General features: G+C 40.9%; 2 protein-coding genes across 8 annotated transcripts in view; one reads left to right on the top strand and one right to left on the bottom strand.

The window, feature by feature from the left end:
• Positions 1 to 16,680, bottom strand: part of LOC138202955 (chloride channel protein 2-like) — a 45,970-nt gene that overhangs the window by 16,534 nt on the left and 12,756 nt on the right. For 6 of the 7 annotated variants that reach the window (XM_069157349.1, XM_069157352.1, XM_069157348.1 and 3 more), the window contains 7 exons: positions 11,468 to 11,636; positions 5,413 to 5,544; positions 4,721 to 4,849; positions 4,229 to 4,362; positions 3,807 to 3,887; positions 1,513 to 1,536; positions 901 to 979 (listed from right to left, as the gene is read on the bottom strand). In XM_069157349.1, coding sequence (XP_069013450.1) covers positions 901 to 979; positions 1,513 to 1,536; positions 3,807 to 3,887; positions 4,229 to 4,362; positions 4,721 to 4,849; positions 5,413 to 5,544; positions 11,468 to 11,636 — 748 coding nt within the window. The remainder of the gene's footprint in view (positions 1 to 900; positions 980 to 1,512; positions 1,537 to 3,806; positions 3,888 to 4,228; positions 4,363 to 4,720; positions 4,850 to 5,412; positions 5,545 to 11,467; positions 11,637 to 16,680) is intronic. The other variant, XM_069157353.1, reaches the window with a different exon arrangement.
• LOC138202956 (zona pellucida sperm-binding protein 4-like) lies at positions 12,117 to 15,005 on the top strand. The gene is made up of 8 exons (XM_069157354.1): positions 12,117 to 12,387; positions 12,486 to 12,673; positions 12,992 to 13,089; positions 13,716 to 13,873; positions 13,959 to 14,130; positions 14,237 to 14,384; positions 14,477 to 14,552; positions 14,896 to 15,005. The coding sequence occupies exons 1-8, from the start codon at positions 12,117 to 12,119 to the stop codon at positions 15,003 to 15,005; spliced, it is 1,221 nt and encodes a 406-aa protein (XP_069013455.1).

Consider the following 16,680-nt stretch of genomic DNA (forward strand, 5'->3'; position numbering starts at 1 on the left):
TAACATAAACACCCACAGCAAATTAGTTTAGTCTAGATACTTTAAGATTTTGACCTAGACGCAGGAGGAAAGGTCAAATAATCAGGATTCTTCCTTTGGATACCAAGAATATTTACACTTATAGGCAGCAAATACAAAACACTAAATTTGTAAACACACACATATCACCTTATAAGTGAATAAACCCAAACCCATCATGGATTCATTAATAATTGTAGAACAGGTCTTTTAAAACACAAACAGTTTCAGTTACATAATGTCTATTCAAAAGTACTTCACACATCCTTTGAATAGGATAGGAACAGTATACATGCCACCTTCCCAGTTTGTGCACTTATAGTTTTGAGTCACCCCCTATTTAATGTAGCCCATCTTAATTTGTCTTTTTTGAAATGCTCCAAAACTAAATTTTAGTCAAAATAGATATAATTTCTACAAATCACTTTTAATTTGGTTGATGTATTTTAAAAAGTTAGTTGTTATTTAAAAGTTGAAGAAGGCATGCTGGGAAATGCGAAGGGTTGGAGACCAGGAAAAATATAGACATCCGGAGTGATATTATTATAGTGACACACACCTATTATAAAAATAAAAAAAAAAAAAAGTTTTACTGAAGTGTTAATCAAGTGAAAATTGTTTGACCTCAGAGTAGCAATATACATCGTAAGGTTACCTGAAACAATGGAAACATAAAAATTCATGTAAAATTGAATGGCAAATAGTTGTTGAGAATGAGTATGCTACTCACAACCAAAGAGTTAGATAGATATACTGTACTGACCAAGACTGGCACCCTCTGCTGCCAGCTGGGTAAATATTCTCTTCATCCAATTACCTCGTGTAATTATCTACCATAATTAGAATCCAATTCAATCAGAGGCGGTGGCCATATTGTCTTACCTCCAATAGGCGCAGCAAAGCAGCAGCCCACACCCACTGCACAGGCAGCCGACAGCATCTCTGTGTTCCTCAGCTCGTTCTGTCCAGGGAGAGGCAGATATACACACACGTACAAAAACACACAAGGCCGTGCATTCAAGCAAATACACACACGCACATACACGCACACGCGCGCACACACGCGCACACACACACGCACGCACACGCGCACACTCAAAATCCCAACAGGTGTACGCGTACGTGCAAACGCCACAAATACAAAAGAAATGCATTTCTCGTGAAAAACCGAAAGTCACTGCCAGTTCACGAATGCAGCATTTTATTGTGAAGCTGCTCCGTCTGTTTGCATTCCATGAGATTTGAGCGGAGGTACATGTGAGGCCATGATTGAAAAACCAGGATTGAGCGTTGAAATCATGGAATGAGATGTTTGTATTGAAGCAAAGGCAACACAGATCGATGCCTCGCTGCGACGCTTCACTGAACAGAATCAAACACAGCGCAGACAAATGGAAGGACATCAATCTATCTCGGCCTCTGAAATGGACAGCATGGATTATTTATGTGGATGGAATTGACAATAAAGAAACTATCTGACTCGTGCATTCGTACCTTGCTTCCCTCAAAGGGCTCTTCCTTTAGCAGTAAAAGTGAAAAAAGACAGAAATATGTGTGAGAGTAGAGGTTACCTTTCTTTATCCTCCTCCTGGAAGATATCCAAACAATACAAAATCAAACATGCGATTGAGCTCCAGCAAACACGGTCTCGATTCCAACGCGGACTGAATTAATATTTTCCCAGACTTATTAGGTTTAGTGGCCGTGTGGTTGACCCCTGGTTTATTTGAGTCTCTCTAACTGTGCTGACACGTGTTTTTCTTCCTCCACATCACTGCAGTCTATCTTCCTCCATACTGATGTGGCTGCTGGTGCAGCGAGGAGAAGCACAGCACAGTATCCAGTGCAGAAATAGACAGAAGCTGAGGGTGAGGTCTCACATGAGTGGAGGTGAGAGTTTTTCCTGGGGAATGGAGGAAGGCAAAGAAACATCAAAGATTGTTCGAAGAACAAAGTTGTGTGTGGTTTATTCCTTCAAGATTATGAGGACCAAAAAAATAAATAAAAATAAAAACATGGAAAATAATCTCCTAAAGTGAGTAAATTTCACCAATCCTAATTTTTCTTTAATTTGCACTTACCTGCAGTCAACAACAATACCAGCAACAAGGCGAAACAACTAGCAAACGGCAACAGTGAGCTACAGATTGCAGGTGTGAACTATGGGTGTACAGTATATTACTATTTTTATTCAAGAGAATGGTCTTTCAGTTTGAGGGCAGGATAACTTGATTTCACATTCAGATATTGTAATGCTCTCCCTCCAAACTCTGCTCTTGTGCACACATAGTCCCTGCAGGTTTCTGTCTTTTGACGAAAACTGCTGCTTGCGCAGATTTTCTGTGAAACTGTAAAACTCCTCCTCTTTGCACTGAAGTTGCTCCTGTTTGCTTATTAAACTTCTGATATCTGCTCCTGCTCTCGGATTTTTATGTCACAGTTGATGACTTAATAGTTGAGTGGTTAGCTGTGTAACACGTGGGTGTAAATGCCCTTTGGACTAGATCACTACAGTTTAATGCTTGGCCTGTCACACTTCACCACAGGCTGGACTTTTACTGCATGTCATTGCAGTAACTCTCCAGGCCATTTGGCGGGAAGGTGATGTAATTTATCTCTGTAAATTAGCACTCCTTTGGGAGGCTGCTGTGCAATAAGGCTACTACAGTATATGCAGTAGAAGATTGGGCTGCTGCAAAAAAATTTGGTGGATATAAATCAACAGATTTTTATTTAGAAGGTCATACAAGAGGTACATACTGTCTACTAAAGTCCTAAAAAGTGGGAGCAGATAAACCTGATTAAGGGAGAGTACCTGTCTACAAGAGACATACAGCGAACATACTCAAGAAACTGGCAATCGCCATATCTGGCATATCTGTTCCTGCTTGGAGAATTTTAATAAGGCTGTTGCACTAAAAGCAAGATGTTTTTTTTGCCTTTATTAGACAGTCACAGCAGGGGTAGACAGGAAACATCATGTAGTAAAGGTCAGACTGGCCCAGAGTCAAACCGGTGACCTGCTCCTCAGGACATTCATGCCAGTGTGTTACCTGCCTGGACCGCTCAACTATCAGACAAAAATCAGACAGAAGGAGATCTGAGACTAAATAACAGTTTCAGTTGACCTTGAGAGATTTTTACTGATGATTTTTTTTTTACATTTTAAAGTTCTGGTTTCTATCATTACATATGGAAGGATTTTTAATTGTAAACTGTCTTTTTAATAATAAGCCAATTCAGCAGTTAAATTAATTAATTAACAGTTATATAACAGTTGTATTACTATAGGCAATTCCTATAGCTGTTTCGATGTAATCAGGTGCTCAGGCCTCATTAAAAACATTTGTGGAGTTAAATTGGGATTCAGATGAAAAAACTGTATCTCAACATGACATCCCTTTGTCTATGTTTGGCAAGTTATCTGTGAGAGTACGATGAATATAACGTCAAACAACAAAATGTTCTCTGCAACAAACATCACCAAGGATTTTTTTTTTTATGTTAATGAAGAGTTTAATTTCTTTTACACTAAAAACGAACAACAAACCTGAGAGCAAGTACTAAAATAAAGTTTACAACAAGACCTGAAAAAAACATGTTTTAATCTCAAAGTAACAGAGTACCTCGACCTACAGTTTTTCTGTTTTCCATTTTGTCTCCACAGAGATCGATGGATATTAACGATGACTCTCTTTAGTGATGTAAGAACAAGTTACAATACAGTTCTGTAGTACAATCTGCTGGGACAACAGGATATCAGTGTGAAATATGTTTGCCATACTCACCATGTAAATCCCGCCGAACAGAGGAGCCATGAATTTGCTGAGCAGCGCGGCGCACAGACTGGCAACATGAACGAAGGGACCCTGAGAGGGAACACGAAGAAAGACGTACTGAAAGCACTTTTAAACACCAAGTGGAGCATGCTGCATTCAAGTCCAGGGTCATTATTCAAAAACCTTTGCACCATTAAACCCTGCTCAGATTTGGATTCAAACTACTTTACCTACCCCCTGAATGGGAAATGCAACTGCTATTAAAAGTAAATCTTGGTTTTAGTTTTGCAGCTATGACTTTAACGAGACCAGAGGAAGCAAGATTATTAAATCCTCCATCCAGGCAACTTCAAAAACTGTCAAGGAATCCATCATTTGTAATTTGTAAAGACTGTGGTGGGAAATGATGAGGGTAAACACAAAGCCTCTACCTCCTTCCCCAGAGGCATCCCGCTGCCCAGAGCGCAGGTCAGACCGATGACTTTGGCCACAAAGGTCTTAAAAGTCAGATACTCCTTCAGGACCACCCCCCTAAGTATCGTCTTCATCTCAGGGATACCCGACCCTTAGAAATGAAAAAGGAGAGACAGATGCCAGGTGGGATGATGGAGTGGAGAGAAAAGATGAGTCGAAAGAAAGCAATTACAGAGAAGGGGATGAGAAGATAAAGAGAGAGCAGGGGGGGATGGGTGGGTGAGGAGAACAGCTGATTGATATTCATATAGTTTTCAGTATGCACATCTCATCAGAGGTACATTTTTATAAATTTCCTGCAAATGAGATCACTAAGAAACATGTCCATGTCTTTGGAGCTCTTATGGCGCACTACAGAGCCAATTACATTATTCAAACACAGAAATATGACCATGAATTAGAAATATGAATACACATGTTTATCTATAAATTGTGTGCCTGTGTCTTACCCACAGCCTGAGGTGCCAGGATCTGCGTGAATCCTGCTGAGAAAGTGATGAGTACCACAGGGTAGGTGACCCAGGCAATGTACTGCAGAAGCATGTTACTGTCCAGTCCACCATACATCCACTTCTGTGCTGCACATACACACAGAAGCAACTTTATCTCAGTATAACGCAGTAGAAAACTAAACCTTTTAACAACCTATTATCTATTATTGACCGGCTGTGATTCCTCTCTTTGACCTTCTCTCACTCTTTCTTCTGCCTTATTCAGAGATTTGTCTGGCCTCCTCCACATTCATTATTCAGCTCTCTCACTAGCAAGTTTACCAGCTTATAAAAAAACAGAGGAAGAGCAGGAAGAAAATGTACTTGGATCTCAGGAAAATTTGGGAAATTGGAGATCTCCGCACCTGGTGAATTAATTCTACTGTCAAAGTAAAGGTTGGTGCTTTTCATGCAGGAGTAAAAAACTATACTGTAAATATTAATGAAGGCAATTCCGTTAGCTGCAGTTCGAGATCAATATGAATATAACAGAAAAGGGCCATACAAGTCAATTTGTATTAATATTTTATTCTACATTGTATAATGCCTGACAATGTCTTTTAGCATTCACTATGAAGCCTGACTTCCTATTGCTTAATGATAATAATAATACTTCTACCTCTCCCTTTCTGTCTCTGTCTCTTTCCTACCTTCTTGGCAGAAGGCAATGGCATAGTCCATGACCCAGCTGACCAGAGCCATGACCAGCCCCAGCAGAATGAGGAAGATCCAGTCCTCCCCCACCCTTGAGATCAGGAACTTCTGGCAGCGAGATGCACATGCTGAGGGACCAGAGACAGAAAGAAAAGGGAGGAAAGCAGCAGTGAAATCTATTAAAAAAAAAAAAAAATTATCTTTGAGGTGTGACAGGTCTGCATAGAGATACTTGTCTGTGTGTGACTCAAAGAACCAGCCGTGTCTGAGAGAAAAGAGACGAGAGAAGCTCCCAGGTGTCGGCAGAGGAGAAGGAAACGGATGCAAAGAAGGGCAAAAGAAGCTCATTTGTACCGCACATTTCATACACAACAATTCAAAGCATGTTAGATACTGGAGGGAATTAAAACATTGAAACTCAATTGGAAGGGTTAAAACCGTAAAAAATTATCAACTGACAAACTGGGTTGAACAACATGAAGATATAAATTTGTCCAGTTAGCGGTCTATTTAATATCTAGCATTTCGTGTGTGATATTTGAATATTTCTGTGAGAATTAGAACATACAATCACATTTGATCTGATTTGGGGATTTTGTATTTCAGGTTTGCTGCACTTCGTATGAGTTGAGCTGATAGAGATTTTTATTTTCGGAAGCATCATCACTTTACTTTTAGTGTCTTTAACACTTTTGCAGAGAACTGTATCTTAGAGCTGAAACAATTTTGATTGATCAGATAGTAAAAATGTCAATAACTGATTATTTGCTTGAGTTACTATTTAATCAAACATGCCAAATATTTGCTGTTTAAAGTTTTTCAAATGAGGAATTATTGCTTCTTTTTTCTGCTACATCACTGAAAATCTAATTTCTTTGAGAGTTAACTCTTAATGGGCTCTGGAAAATGTGACTGAACTTTTCAAAATTTTCTGACACTTTATAGATAATTAAATACGCAGGAAGATCAGCAAATTAATCAATGAAATTAATCATTTGTTGCAGCCCTAATATATGTCATTTTTGTGATATTTGTTACGGTACATATACAGTGATCACCCATCTCTACTGTGTGTGAAAAATAATGAACGCTTTTGTTCTTCACTGGTTTTAGTCGAAGGAAGATGCTTTCAACCTGAATTTAAAAGGTGTTCGAAGTCTCCTCTGGATGTGTTTCAGCTCTGTGGTGCTTGCAAAAAGCTGCAATTTATCTTAAAAAAAAACATCTATAACACACCAGAAGCCGGAGATGAGCTCTGACGAGCAGTTAGATGTGTACAGTTTTTTTTTTCCATCTTTGTTTCAACTGAAAAAAGACAACTAAACTAGTCCAACCTGGCACACATTGAAATACATTTTCCTGCATCATGACTGGACATTAATCCTCTGATTATTTATGAGAACAGTTATTCTCCAATGGTGTGAATAAAGAATCCAGTTCGACTTGAAAACTAAATAAAAAAAGGGAATTAAAATAACACTGAGTGGAGTGAACAGAGATATCATCTACAGTGAATGAACAATAAACTAAAGGAGGTTACTGTGTGGTGACTCTGATGCAAGAGACAGAGCATCACTTTACTTCATCCACTTCAAATATAAGAATACAGAGACTAAACAAAGCTAGGTCATGGTTATAAATTCTACCATTACATTATAATCTATAACTCTGAGCGAGGTCAGCTAAAAGAAGCATCACTGGACTCATTTCTCCTCTCTTGTCTGCAGACACTGCCAAAGCCTGGAATTCACTTGAATATCCAGAGCATTCATAGATGTGCCCGTCCCAAGAGGATCAAAAAGTGTGCTACTAACACATTTGCCAGATCCATACTTCATGAATCCACAACAGACGAGATAGCTCCTGCTTTTTTTTTTTTTTTACATGTCCTGCTTGGAACTCATTAAGTGACGTTCGTTATGGAGAAAACTGTCAGAGATAAGGAAACACAGAGTTACCGATGTGTGGATAAACAGGCTCAGAGAGACAGAAGGACGGGGATCAGACGGTTAGTGCTGCCTAAAGGTTGGTAATTTTGTATATTTTTCCCGTAATAAATCGCATGAGAAGATCAAAACTCCCACCTGTCATACCTGGAATTTGTTTGGGCCATTTTAGCATTAAAAATAAACATTTCCAGTCAATCATCTAATTGGTTGTCTGATTATTTGCTTCAGCTCCAAGGAGAGATATATTCCTCTGACACTGAACATTGGTACTGATTTATATTTTGTGCTGACCCCACAAACACCTTCAACAAATGTGTATCAATCTGCAGCTGAAAATAGTATCCAATAATATTAATTTTCTCCTTTTTGAGTGACATTTTCCAAGAACTAAATGATTTCGCATTTTCAAATAAAACCACATTTTCTGAACTTATTTATAAAGATTTACGTCCTCAGTACAAACCAACAGGCCTGATATTGAGACACAGATTCACAAAGCTTTCAGAGAGAGAAGTCTGACATGATATTGTCAGACGTCTCCTCTAAGACTGAATTGAATTCCAACTCGTCTATCTTACTTATATGAAGCTTCGAAAAGCTTTAAAAAAAAAGAAAAAAAGGGTCCAAACTACAATTCAAGAACTTTACAAAATGTGACAAACATCTGACAGATACATTATGATCCCCCATTTTGCTGTGGTTGTCTTTAATAAATGCAGCTACCTGACCAGTCATGACGTTCTGCCAATATCTATTTTATAATTCTGCATTTATTTTTCTATACTTTGGGACATTTTTGATTATGTTGCTTGTACCTATAATTACGGAAAAAAAACAACTTAAAGTTCATAAATATTTCCTGTTGTTTTAATGACACGATACTGGGAAAAAACATCAAACAATGTCATAAATGACAAAAAAAATACTGCAGCTGTCTCTGTTGCAGGACTCTGGTCACAACTGTGTACATGACACCCAACAGAGAACGGATACATGCAAACACCCGTGTGCAGACAGACATGTCACAAACATAGAGTTAAAAAAAAAGAAAAGGCGGAACATGCCTCAGAGAAATATCTAAAGATAAATCTGTGAGCATATTAGACTGTCATGTTTCTAGATGTTCAATTCTATAACTTCACAGTTCACTGGACTTTCCCTTACGAGAAGCTGGGGAAATTGCCATCACACACACGCACGCACACACGGCTGCCTTTGTGAGGACATTCATTGACATAATATCTTTCCTCGCCCCTGAACACAACCTTAACCATCATGACTAAGTTCTTAACGCTCACCCTGACCTAACCTGATATTAACAGCCCTTTAAAAGAGCGTGAGAAAGTGAGGCCAAAATTTACCCACTCTGAATGGTCTAACACTCAAACTGGTCCTCACAAAGATACTTGTCCAAGTACACACACACACACACACACACACACACACACACACACACACACACCCTTTCTGGCACCTGCAAAGCCACATACTTCCATGTGCATCTTGGCTCGCGCTCACATCCGCAGGCTCAGTGGCGTTCACAGATGTCTTCTCCTGAACCCGTAATAAAATCACACCCGACGCTAGACATTTCCGCCACCTCTGCTGGCCCTGCATTGCATCACCTGACACCAGCTAGCTTTAAATCAGGAATAATGCTGAAAACACAGCAGGTCTTTCACATGGAAATAGTAGGCTATATTAAAAGATGTACAGCCATTGAATGCACAGTGAAACATAATGTCACATAATACACTGAGGGTGAATCTTGGAATAACCGCTAGACAGAGATCTGAGTAACATCTGCCATAAAAATCTCTGAAAATTTGTCTCTATGAGTCAAAATAAACACATTGAGGCAGTGCGTGTTTTTAGCTCTCCGTCACGACCGGCAGCAGAGCCTTTAACTGTGTGTGTAGGCTGCCTCGTTCAGAGGCACACACTCGTAGTTCATCACCCACAGAGATGATGTTACCACATAGATGCATGAGAGGAAAACACTAAAACTCCTACTCCCACCTAATCTGAAGGCTCTCTCCGAACACATTACCTAAGAAGGCAGCGGCAGAGCCGGTCCAGCCTGAGCGCCTCTCTAAAGATGGATCTAAAAATACAAACACCTCTCGATCTGCGAGCACACGCAGCAGACGGTGAGCACACAAATCACTCTGACTGCCTTCTGATCTGAGAGTGATTGTTTTAAATGGCTCCTATTACAAGCAAGCGAGCGGGGCTGGGGCTGATATAGGGTAGCTTTCACCTATGGTGCAATCTATCGCACTTTAATCAGATCACTAGCCACGAGGGCAAAGAGGCAGAGATGGATCCTGGAAACCAGCCACTCTGGCTCGCTGGTGCAAAACAAACACTACCCTCCCCTCCTTTTGCCTTGTGTTAATTTTAGAGACATGATCTGCATTAAGACTTGGATTTTTTTTTGTTTAAAAGGGTAAATTTAACCAAGTCTTTATCTTATTTTTATTATCAGTTGGACTGTCAGTTATTTTCTCATTTAACTTATTGATAATTTGGTCCATAAGATAGTCTTACACGTACACTGCAGCCACCCAAAGACAGAATCAGGAAAACTGCAATTGCAACTTTATTTTCTTATAATTTGGGGGATGTCAACAGGAAGTGTATCACCAGTGGACTGAATACTATATTTGTTTACATTTAGCTAAACCGGCACCATTGAAATTGTACAAAATTTAACCATGGAGTAAAGGATTTACTTTGATACTGAAGAAAACTTAAAAATGTTAAGATCCTCAGTTCTGGAGCTACAAAAAGTGTTTTTTTTCCTAAAACTTCTGGGTGGATGTTTGAGAGATAATGATATTTTCAAAAAGTATGAGTCAAACTGAACATAGAATTGTGCATCATGTCTTTGTGTCCAGATTTGACCAGTTTTGGAGTCCCAGATGGAGTAATATGTTTGACACCGAGGGTTGTAAAGTAGCATTGCTGCATCTATGAGATGTACGTGACAGCCGCTGCTGCAGCGACAACTGCTGACAGTGTTGGCAACCAGCAAAATCAGCGAGGCAAACTACAGGTGCTGACTTGGAGTTGTTTTGAGAAGCAGCATCTGTATCCACCTGCAAACACTTCCATTGCATCTAATCCATGAAATGGAAAAAAAAAAGAAAAAAAAAGAAAAAAATCACACTGCTGATTTTATCCAACCAACAGTCAAACGCATGGATCAGCAACTCTAAAGCAGCTGGAAAAGTTAAATTTTTACCAAATCGATGGCTGATATATCATCAAAATAGCTGGCAAACAATTTTCTTTTGATTAACTGATCCAATATGTTTCTGTCATATTTTGTCACTCATTATACAGTTAACTTGGGTATCATTGAGTCAGGGTTTAGATATCCATCTATCTATCCACATTCTTTCCATCAAATCAATACAATACAGGTTAGCAGAATTTCATTGGTGGAGCTGAAAGCATCGACAAATTCAATGCGTCTTTCCAAAAACACCATCCTGGTGGTTGAATACAAACACATTTGGAGGATGTGCACACATAAATAGGCACACTAGCACAGCTACACGCACATAGTCACAATTTGTCACTCCATTATAGTTGAGTCCATCAGTCAAGAGGTGCCACTCCCTTATCTGCAGTCATCTGGGGAGACTAGAAAACCGACAGTTCAGATCAGAGCTCTGCTCACACAAACGAAAAAACACACCCACGAAGCAAATCAAACGCGCGCGCACACACACACACACACACACACACAGTGGGCATCCGGCAGAGGGTGCTGTCTTTGTCTGACATTGAGACAGCCCTTGTTGGCTGGAGGTCATTGCTCAGATCAGTCACATTTAATCGTGTTCACATCCCCTCTTGCTCCCTTGTGTCAGGTAGCCGCTGTGCTGTACTTTAAGAAGTCAGTGTTTACATATACACACACACACACACACACACACACACACACACACACACACACACACACACACACACGATCCACTTTGGTCTGACCTTCAGGACATGTCTGAGCATTACACTACTGGCACACTTTGTACCTGCAAGCACAATCCAAATCCAAATAAGATTCAGGGCTACTCAAGTGATCATCACTTACACTTGCACTTTGCACAACGGTCTTTCTCATTCCCCAGAAGGTCTGCAGCACGACTACGAACACTGGTGTTCCTCCGCAGCCCACCACCATCCCGCACCCCTCCATCCCGTAGTCGGGCTGCCTCCTCCTTGGCATAGACACCCAGCTCCTGGGTGTACCGCCCATACATCTGTGAATATAACAGACAGGGGAAAAAAAAGCATTTATATATTTTATATACAGGTAGTAGAAGTGTGAAGCAGTTAATGAAGTGTCAGTGTCATACAGCAGGTTTTCCACTTAAGAAACTAGCACTATATTGAATCACTGAGATATTCTGTAAACATGCTGAGGTTCAGACTCAGAGTAAACAGAATGAGGTGTTAGAAATTTCAGCTACTCAAAACTCCACAGAAATCACACCAAAAAAACACTCCTCCTTGACTCAGCAGTTGTGTAATGACTTATTTTCAGACAGATGAGCAGACAATACGCTCCACCTGTCGGCTCCCAGCTGATTAACTCTGCACGGCTGGCACACAATTGACTCCTAAAAATGAGAGGCGGAGTGCTTAGCAAACTACACACAATCGACCATATATAAAGGTTGTGTCCGAGAAATAAAGTGTGTTTGTGTAGCTTTGGCCAGTGTTTAGTTACTAACACCATAATGGAGCTTTTCAAGTATCTATTTGGTGTTGTTTTTTTGTCTTGTGACATTGCTGCCCGGTCTCACTGGACGATCCCTGTGGAGCAATCTTCTCTTCCTTATCAATGGCCTCAGCAACACTCGACCATCCCGCCACCTGCAGCTACCTTTGATAAATGTCAGGTGGAGGAAGCTGAGAAGATCCGGTGTGGAACCCCTGACCTCACCGCTGAGCAGTGTGAAACCAGGAGCTGCTGCTTTGATGGGGGGCAGTGCTACTATGGGAAAGCAGGTATTTGTGCTCTCTAATGTGGTTTCTGCTGCCTCGCATGTTCTGCGGTGAGTTTAGAACATCCGAGACGTTCATCCATCTATTGTCTTCCCTCCCAGTGACTGTGCAGTGTACCAGGGATGGCCAGTTTGTGGTAGTTGTGGCGAAAGATGCCACTCTGCCAGCCATAGATGTGAGCTCAATCAGCCTGATACAATCAGACGAGCCCGGCTGCACCCCTGTCGGTGGCACCTCTGCATTTGCCATCTTTCAGATCCCTGTCACAGCGTGTGGCACGACAATGAAGGTGGGTGGAAACAAAAGCTTTTAATGTTTTAGATTTTCAATGGACATTCTTTTTGTTTATTTTTTATTTTTGGACAAACAATCTCACTTTTGAAGGTGTTGCATGGAAAACTGAGCAGGAACCTGCACAAGTCAAACTCCCTGCATTTGATTTTTGTTGTAACTGGTCAAAAGCTAAATGGGAAATCTTGTAAAAACTGATCAGAAACATTTCCACGTTATGGAAGCACAGAACTATGAGACAACTAATCAAATGTCAGACCATTTTCTGTCACTTAAATTTGGTCAATTGTTTTTGCATCAATGTTTCTTTCTGCAGGTGGAAGATGGTTATGTGGTCTATGAAAACCACATGTCCTCCTCCTATGAAGTGGGAGTTGGACCAAAAGGCTCAATCACCAGGGACAGCCATTTTGAGTGAGTTCATTATGTGGTGGAAAAGAAAAATTGGTTTTGTGATGTCCTGATGTTTCTTGATGTAGTCCTTCAGTCTTGAGCACTTAACACTGAACATGCAGCACACTTAACCTGCAATTGATGCCCTCTTTTCTTGATACCCCCTTTTCAACTGGCAATCGTTGCCAATTGTACACCACAATTCACCAGGGTCAAGCTTCACACTGGTCAACCTGCTGGCAACTATGTGCCAAAGAATTGTTCTAAAAGACCAATACTAATCAATAGAAGATTGGCATGTTGCCTTGATGTGAATATAAAAGTTTAAGCAGAATCTTCATATGCACCACTCAATTCTTGAGTGTGTAACCTTATTGCACATCTGACAACATAATTAACTGTAATACCAATTGACTTGATCCTGGTCATTTGTTCCAACAAATCATCTAAGGTCAATTGTGCCATGTACACTATTTGTACACATTTGATGAGATGTCCTTATTGACCCGAGTGTGTCCCAGTGAACTCTAAGCAGCCACACACTTGCAGTCTTAATGGGCACTCTGGCCGTTAAGTAGGTACTACTCACAAATACTGCAAGTCTGGGTATTGGGCCGGAACCATAAAGTCCTCTGCTCTGCCTACAGGTTATTGTTCCAGTGTAGGTATTCTGGCACAGCTGTGGAGGCTCTCGCATTGGAGGTGAATGCTCTTCCTCCCCCTGTATCCGTCGCTGCTGCAGGGCCCCTCAGAGTGGAGCTCAGATTTGGAAATGGACAGTGTTACTCAAACGGCTGTGTGGAGGGCAAGTGGCACGAGGATCTACTACTGTAACAACACAATGCTGAACTTTTGGCATATTTTCTAAAACTGCACGACTTTAATTGCAGACAGTGCAGCATTCAGTTCCTACTACAGCCCAGCAGACTACCCAATCACGAAAATGTTGCGGGAGCCGGTCTATGTTGAGGTGCATCTCCTGGAGGGGTCTGACTCAAATGTCATCCTCAACCTGGAGCACTGCTGGGCCACATCTGACCCACATCCCAACAGCCTGCCGCAGTGGGACCTTCTGATTAATGGGTATATGAAACATAAATGCGTTCTTTCAATAACTGTAGATTTAGTTTTTATTGTTGAAGAAAGGATGAACTCTTCTTGGCTACAGGTGTCCCTACAATGATGACCGATACCTGACTACATTGGTTCCTGTAGATGGCTCCTCTGGGCTCGAGTACCCAACCCACTACAAACGCTTCATCATTAGGATGTTTACATTTGTGGATCCAAGCTCCTTCACTCATCAGAAAGACATGGTAAAGCTGAGCTCATAAATATCCGGTACATTTAAAAGATATTTTCAATTGTAGTTTCTTTGAACAAATGAGGCTTTCTCCCCCTTTGTCAGGTGTTCATCCACTGCACTGCAGCTGCGTGTTACCCAGACAGTACAAATGCTTGTGAGCAGCCGTGTTATCGGAAACGTGAGTATCTAACTGTACACTATTGCAACGAGTCTAAAATCCCTTTGGAGACCAACTATTGGTTATGTCAATAAATTCTGTTTTTTAAAATATCATGTTGCAGTAGGAAGGAAGAAATTAGTGGTGCCGTAGAAATCTGTGTGTCTTACAGAAAAGCTTATGTTTGAGAGGGTGAAAATTGGTTATTGGCTCAGAAGTCCTGCGCATCAAATCCTCACAGTAGCACTGAAACAGACTGTTTGGAATTCTAGCTTGAGAAATTACTTGATAGATATCAAAGCTGATACTCAGATGTGTCTTTTCAGCATTTTTCTGTTCTCACCAGAACTTCCCTCTTTTGCAGGAAGAGCTGCAGGAAAGAAAGTTCCCTCCAGCCAGAGAGCGCTAGTCTCGAGCAGTGAGGTGATTCTGACTGAGCTGAGGACCGGATCTGTTCTGAACACCAAGAAATGAAGACTCATTGGCAGCCATGTCTGGCTGTCACTTTTAATAAAAGCGCATTAAGTCTCATGCTTACGATTTGCGTCTTTTCTGAATTACTATTTGAAGGTCACTAGGTTTTTGCTGAGGTGGATTTCATGCAGTGGAGTCAAGCAAGTAATGTGACCAGTCTTCCTGATTTGTGCTGAGAAATCACAAGGTTGCATTACAACTGCATACTTTGCTGAAAGTCTATACTTAAATGTGGGGAAAAAATCTGAATATAGCAGTGAAGCACTGAAATATTTTAGACTAGTTACCGGTTATGAAAACATTTTCAGGGATTGTGGCTGAGAAACGTCATACTAGAGAAATGTTGTGCTTAAATAGAAACATCAATTTTACAGAACTGGTGTTTTGGCATGATTCAAACATTACTTCTTTTTTTTTTTTTTCTCTTTTGAAACCCGGATCTTTCCAGCATGCCACAGGCATATTAAGATGAGCCTCACGACTCCTCCAGGCTCACTACTCGTCTCCTTCCTGCTTTCCCCATCTTCCTCTTCATTTTTTGATAACAGTCCCTGTAGGTTTCCATGTATGCTACAACTTGCAACATCACTGCTCTGTGCACCGCCTCCCTCTTTGTCCCACTCCATGTCCTCCACACGCCCCCCCCCCCCTCCCCCTCCTCATTGAAATGGGCATCACGACTCCTCCAGACTCGGTCTTTTTTGCTCGCATGAACAGGAGGTGCACAGGGAAAGCAGAGCTGCTATTATAGGTTCCATCTGACTGACAAGCAAAGAGAGGGACCATGCTGTCAGGATGCTCATCTCCCTCCACTTTAACCTCCAACCTGCTGGGAAGCATTAAAGCAAGATGCAGCTATGCATCATTCTCAGATGGCAGTGCTGCCTCATCTATAAACCACACTGCAAAATTCTCAGGGGGATTGGCAAATAGGTGAGATGACAAGCACTAACAAGAGCTGCTGTGTGGACATTCATAAATATCAGTGGAGTGAAAGTGTAAACGGGTTTTACCACTGGTTAAAAATGCTATCAATTAAACTGGCCCTTGCAGAGTGCACAGTTTGTGTGTGACATGCTAATTGAGTTGCAGATTGAACCAATATTTTGCCAATTCATGTTGAATGAAACTACTTTTTGTCCTAAATTTGCGAATCCAGATGATGCCAGCTTTAATATATATAAAATGAGGTATACACTTCACACCGCAGTCATCAGCCTAACTTCAAAAACATTATTTTGTCATTTTGCCTTTATTGGAAAGCAATTCTGCAAAACTGACACCCGTTTAAGCAGCCAAAGGTTGCAACAGAGCGGCCACAATTGTTCCTTTGACTTTTGTGGCCCTTCAGTGAGCCTCTACAAGGAAGAAACATTGTGTGAATCCGAGCTGAGCTGACAACGATGGTCTGAGTTACTACAGAGGAGCTCGCAGATTGGGTTGGTGAAGATAGTGATTTAGTATTTGTTCGTACATGTACCGACGAACACTTCTACTTAAAGTATTAAGGACAGAATGTTAAGAAAGAGTGTGCAGCAAAAAATTAACAAAGAATCCAGATAACGTGCGAGAACCATAAAATGATGACAGTTTAGTGGCCAGTTTCATCAAAAAGAGTCATCAAAGCTGTGTTGGTATTTCCTGATTTAAACGACCCATATCTGTCAACGTCCAC

The sequence above is a fragment of the Embiotoca jacksoni genome, unplaced genomic scaffold, assembly GCF_022577435.1.
Source record: "Embiotoca jacksoni isolate LCO1_2020_lvr unplaced genomic scaffold, fEmbJac1.0.p SCAF_22, whole genome shotgun sequence".
Classification (NCBI taxonomy): domain Eukaryota; kingdom Metazoa; phylum Chordata; class Actinopteri; family Embiotocidae; genus Embiotoca; species Embiotoca jacksoni.

Coding starts and splice junctions, on each gene's coding strand:
- LOC138202956 (XM_069157354.1), top strand. CDS start 12,117: ATGGAGCTTTTCAAGTATCTATTTGGTGTTGTTTTTTTGTCTTGTGAC. Junction 13,874..13,958: donor CTCAAACGGCTGTGTGGAGG/GCAAGTGGCACG, acceptor CTTTAATTGCAG/ACAGTGCAGCATTCAGTTCC. Junction 14,553..14,895: donor GCAGCCGTGTTATCGGAAAC/GTGAGTATCTAA, acceptor CCTCTTTTGCAG/GAAGAGCTGCAGGAAAGAAA.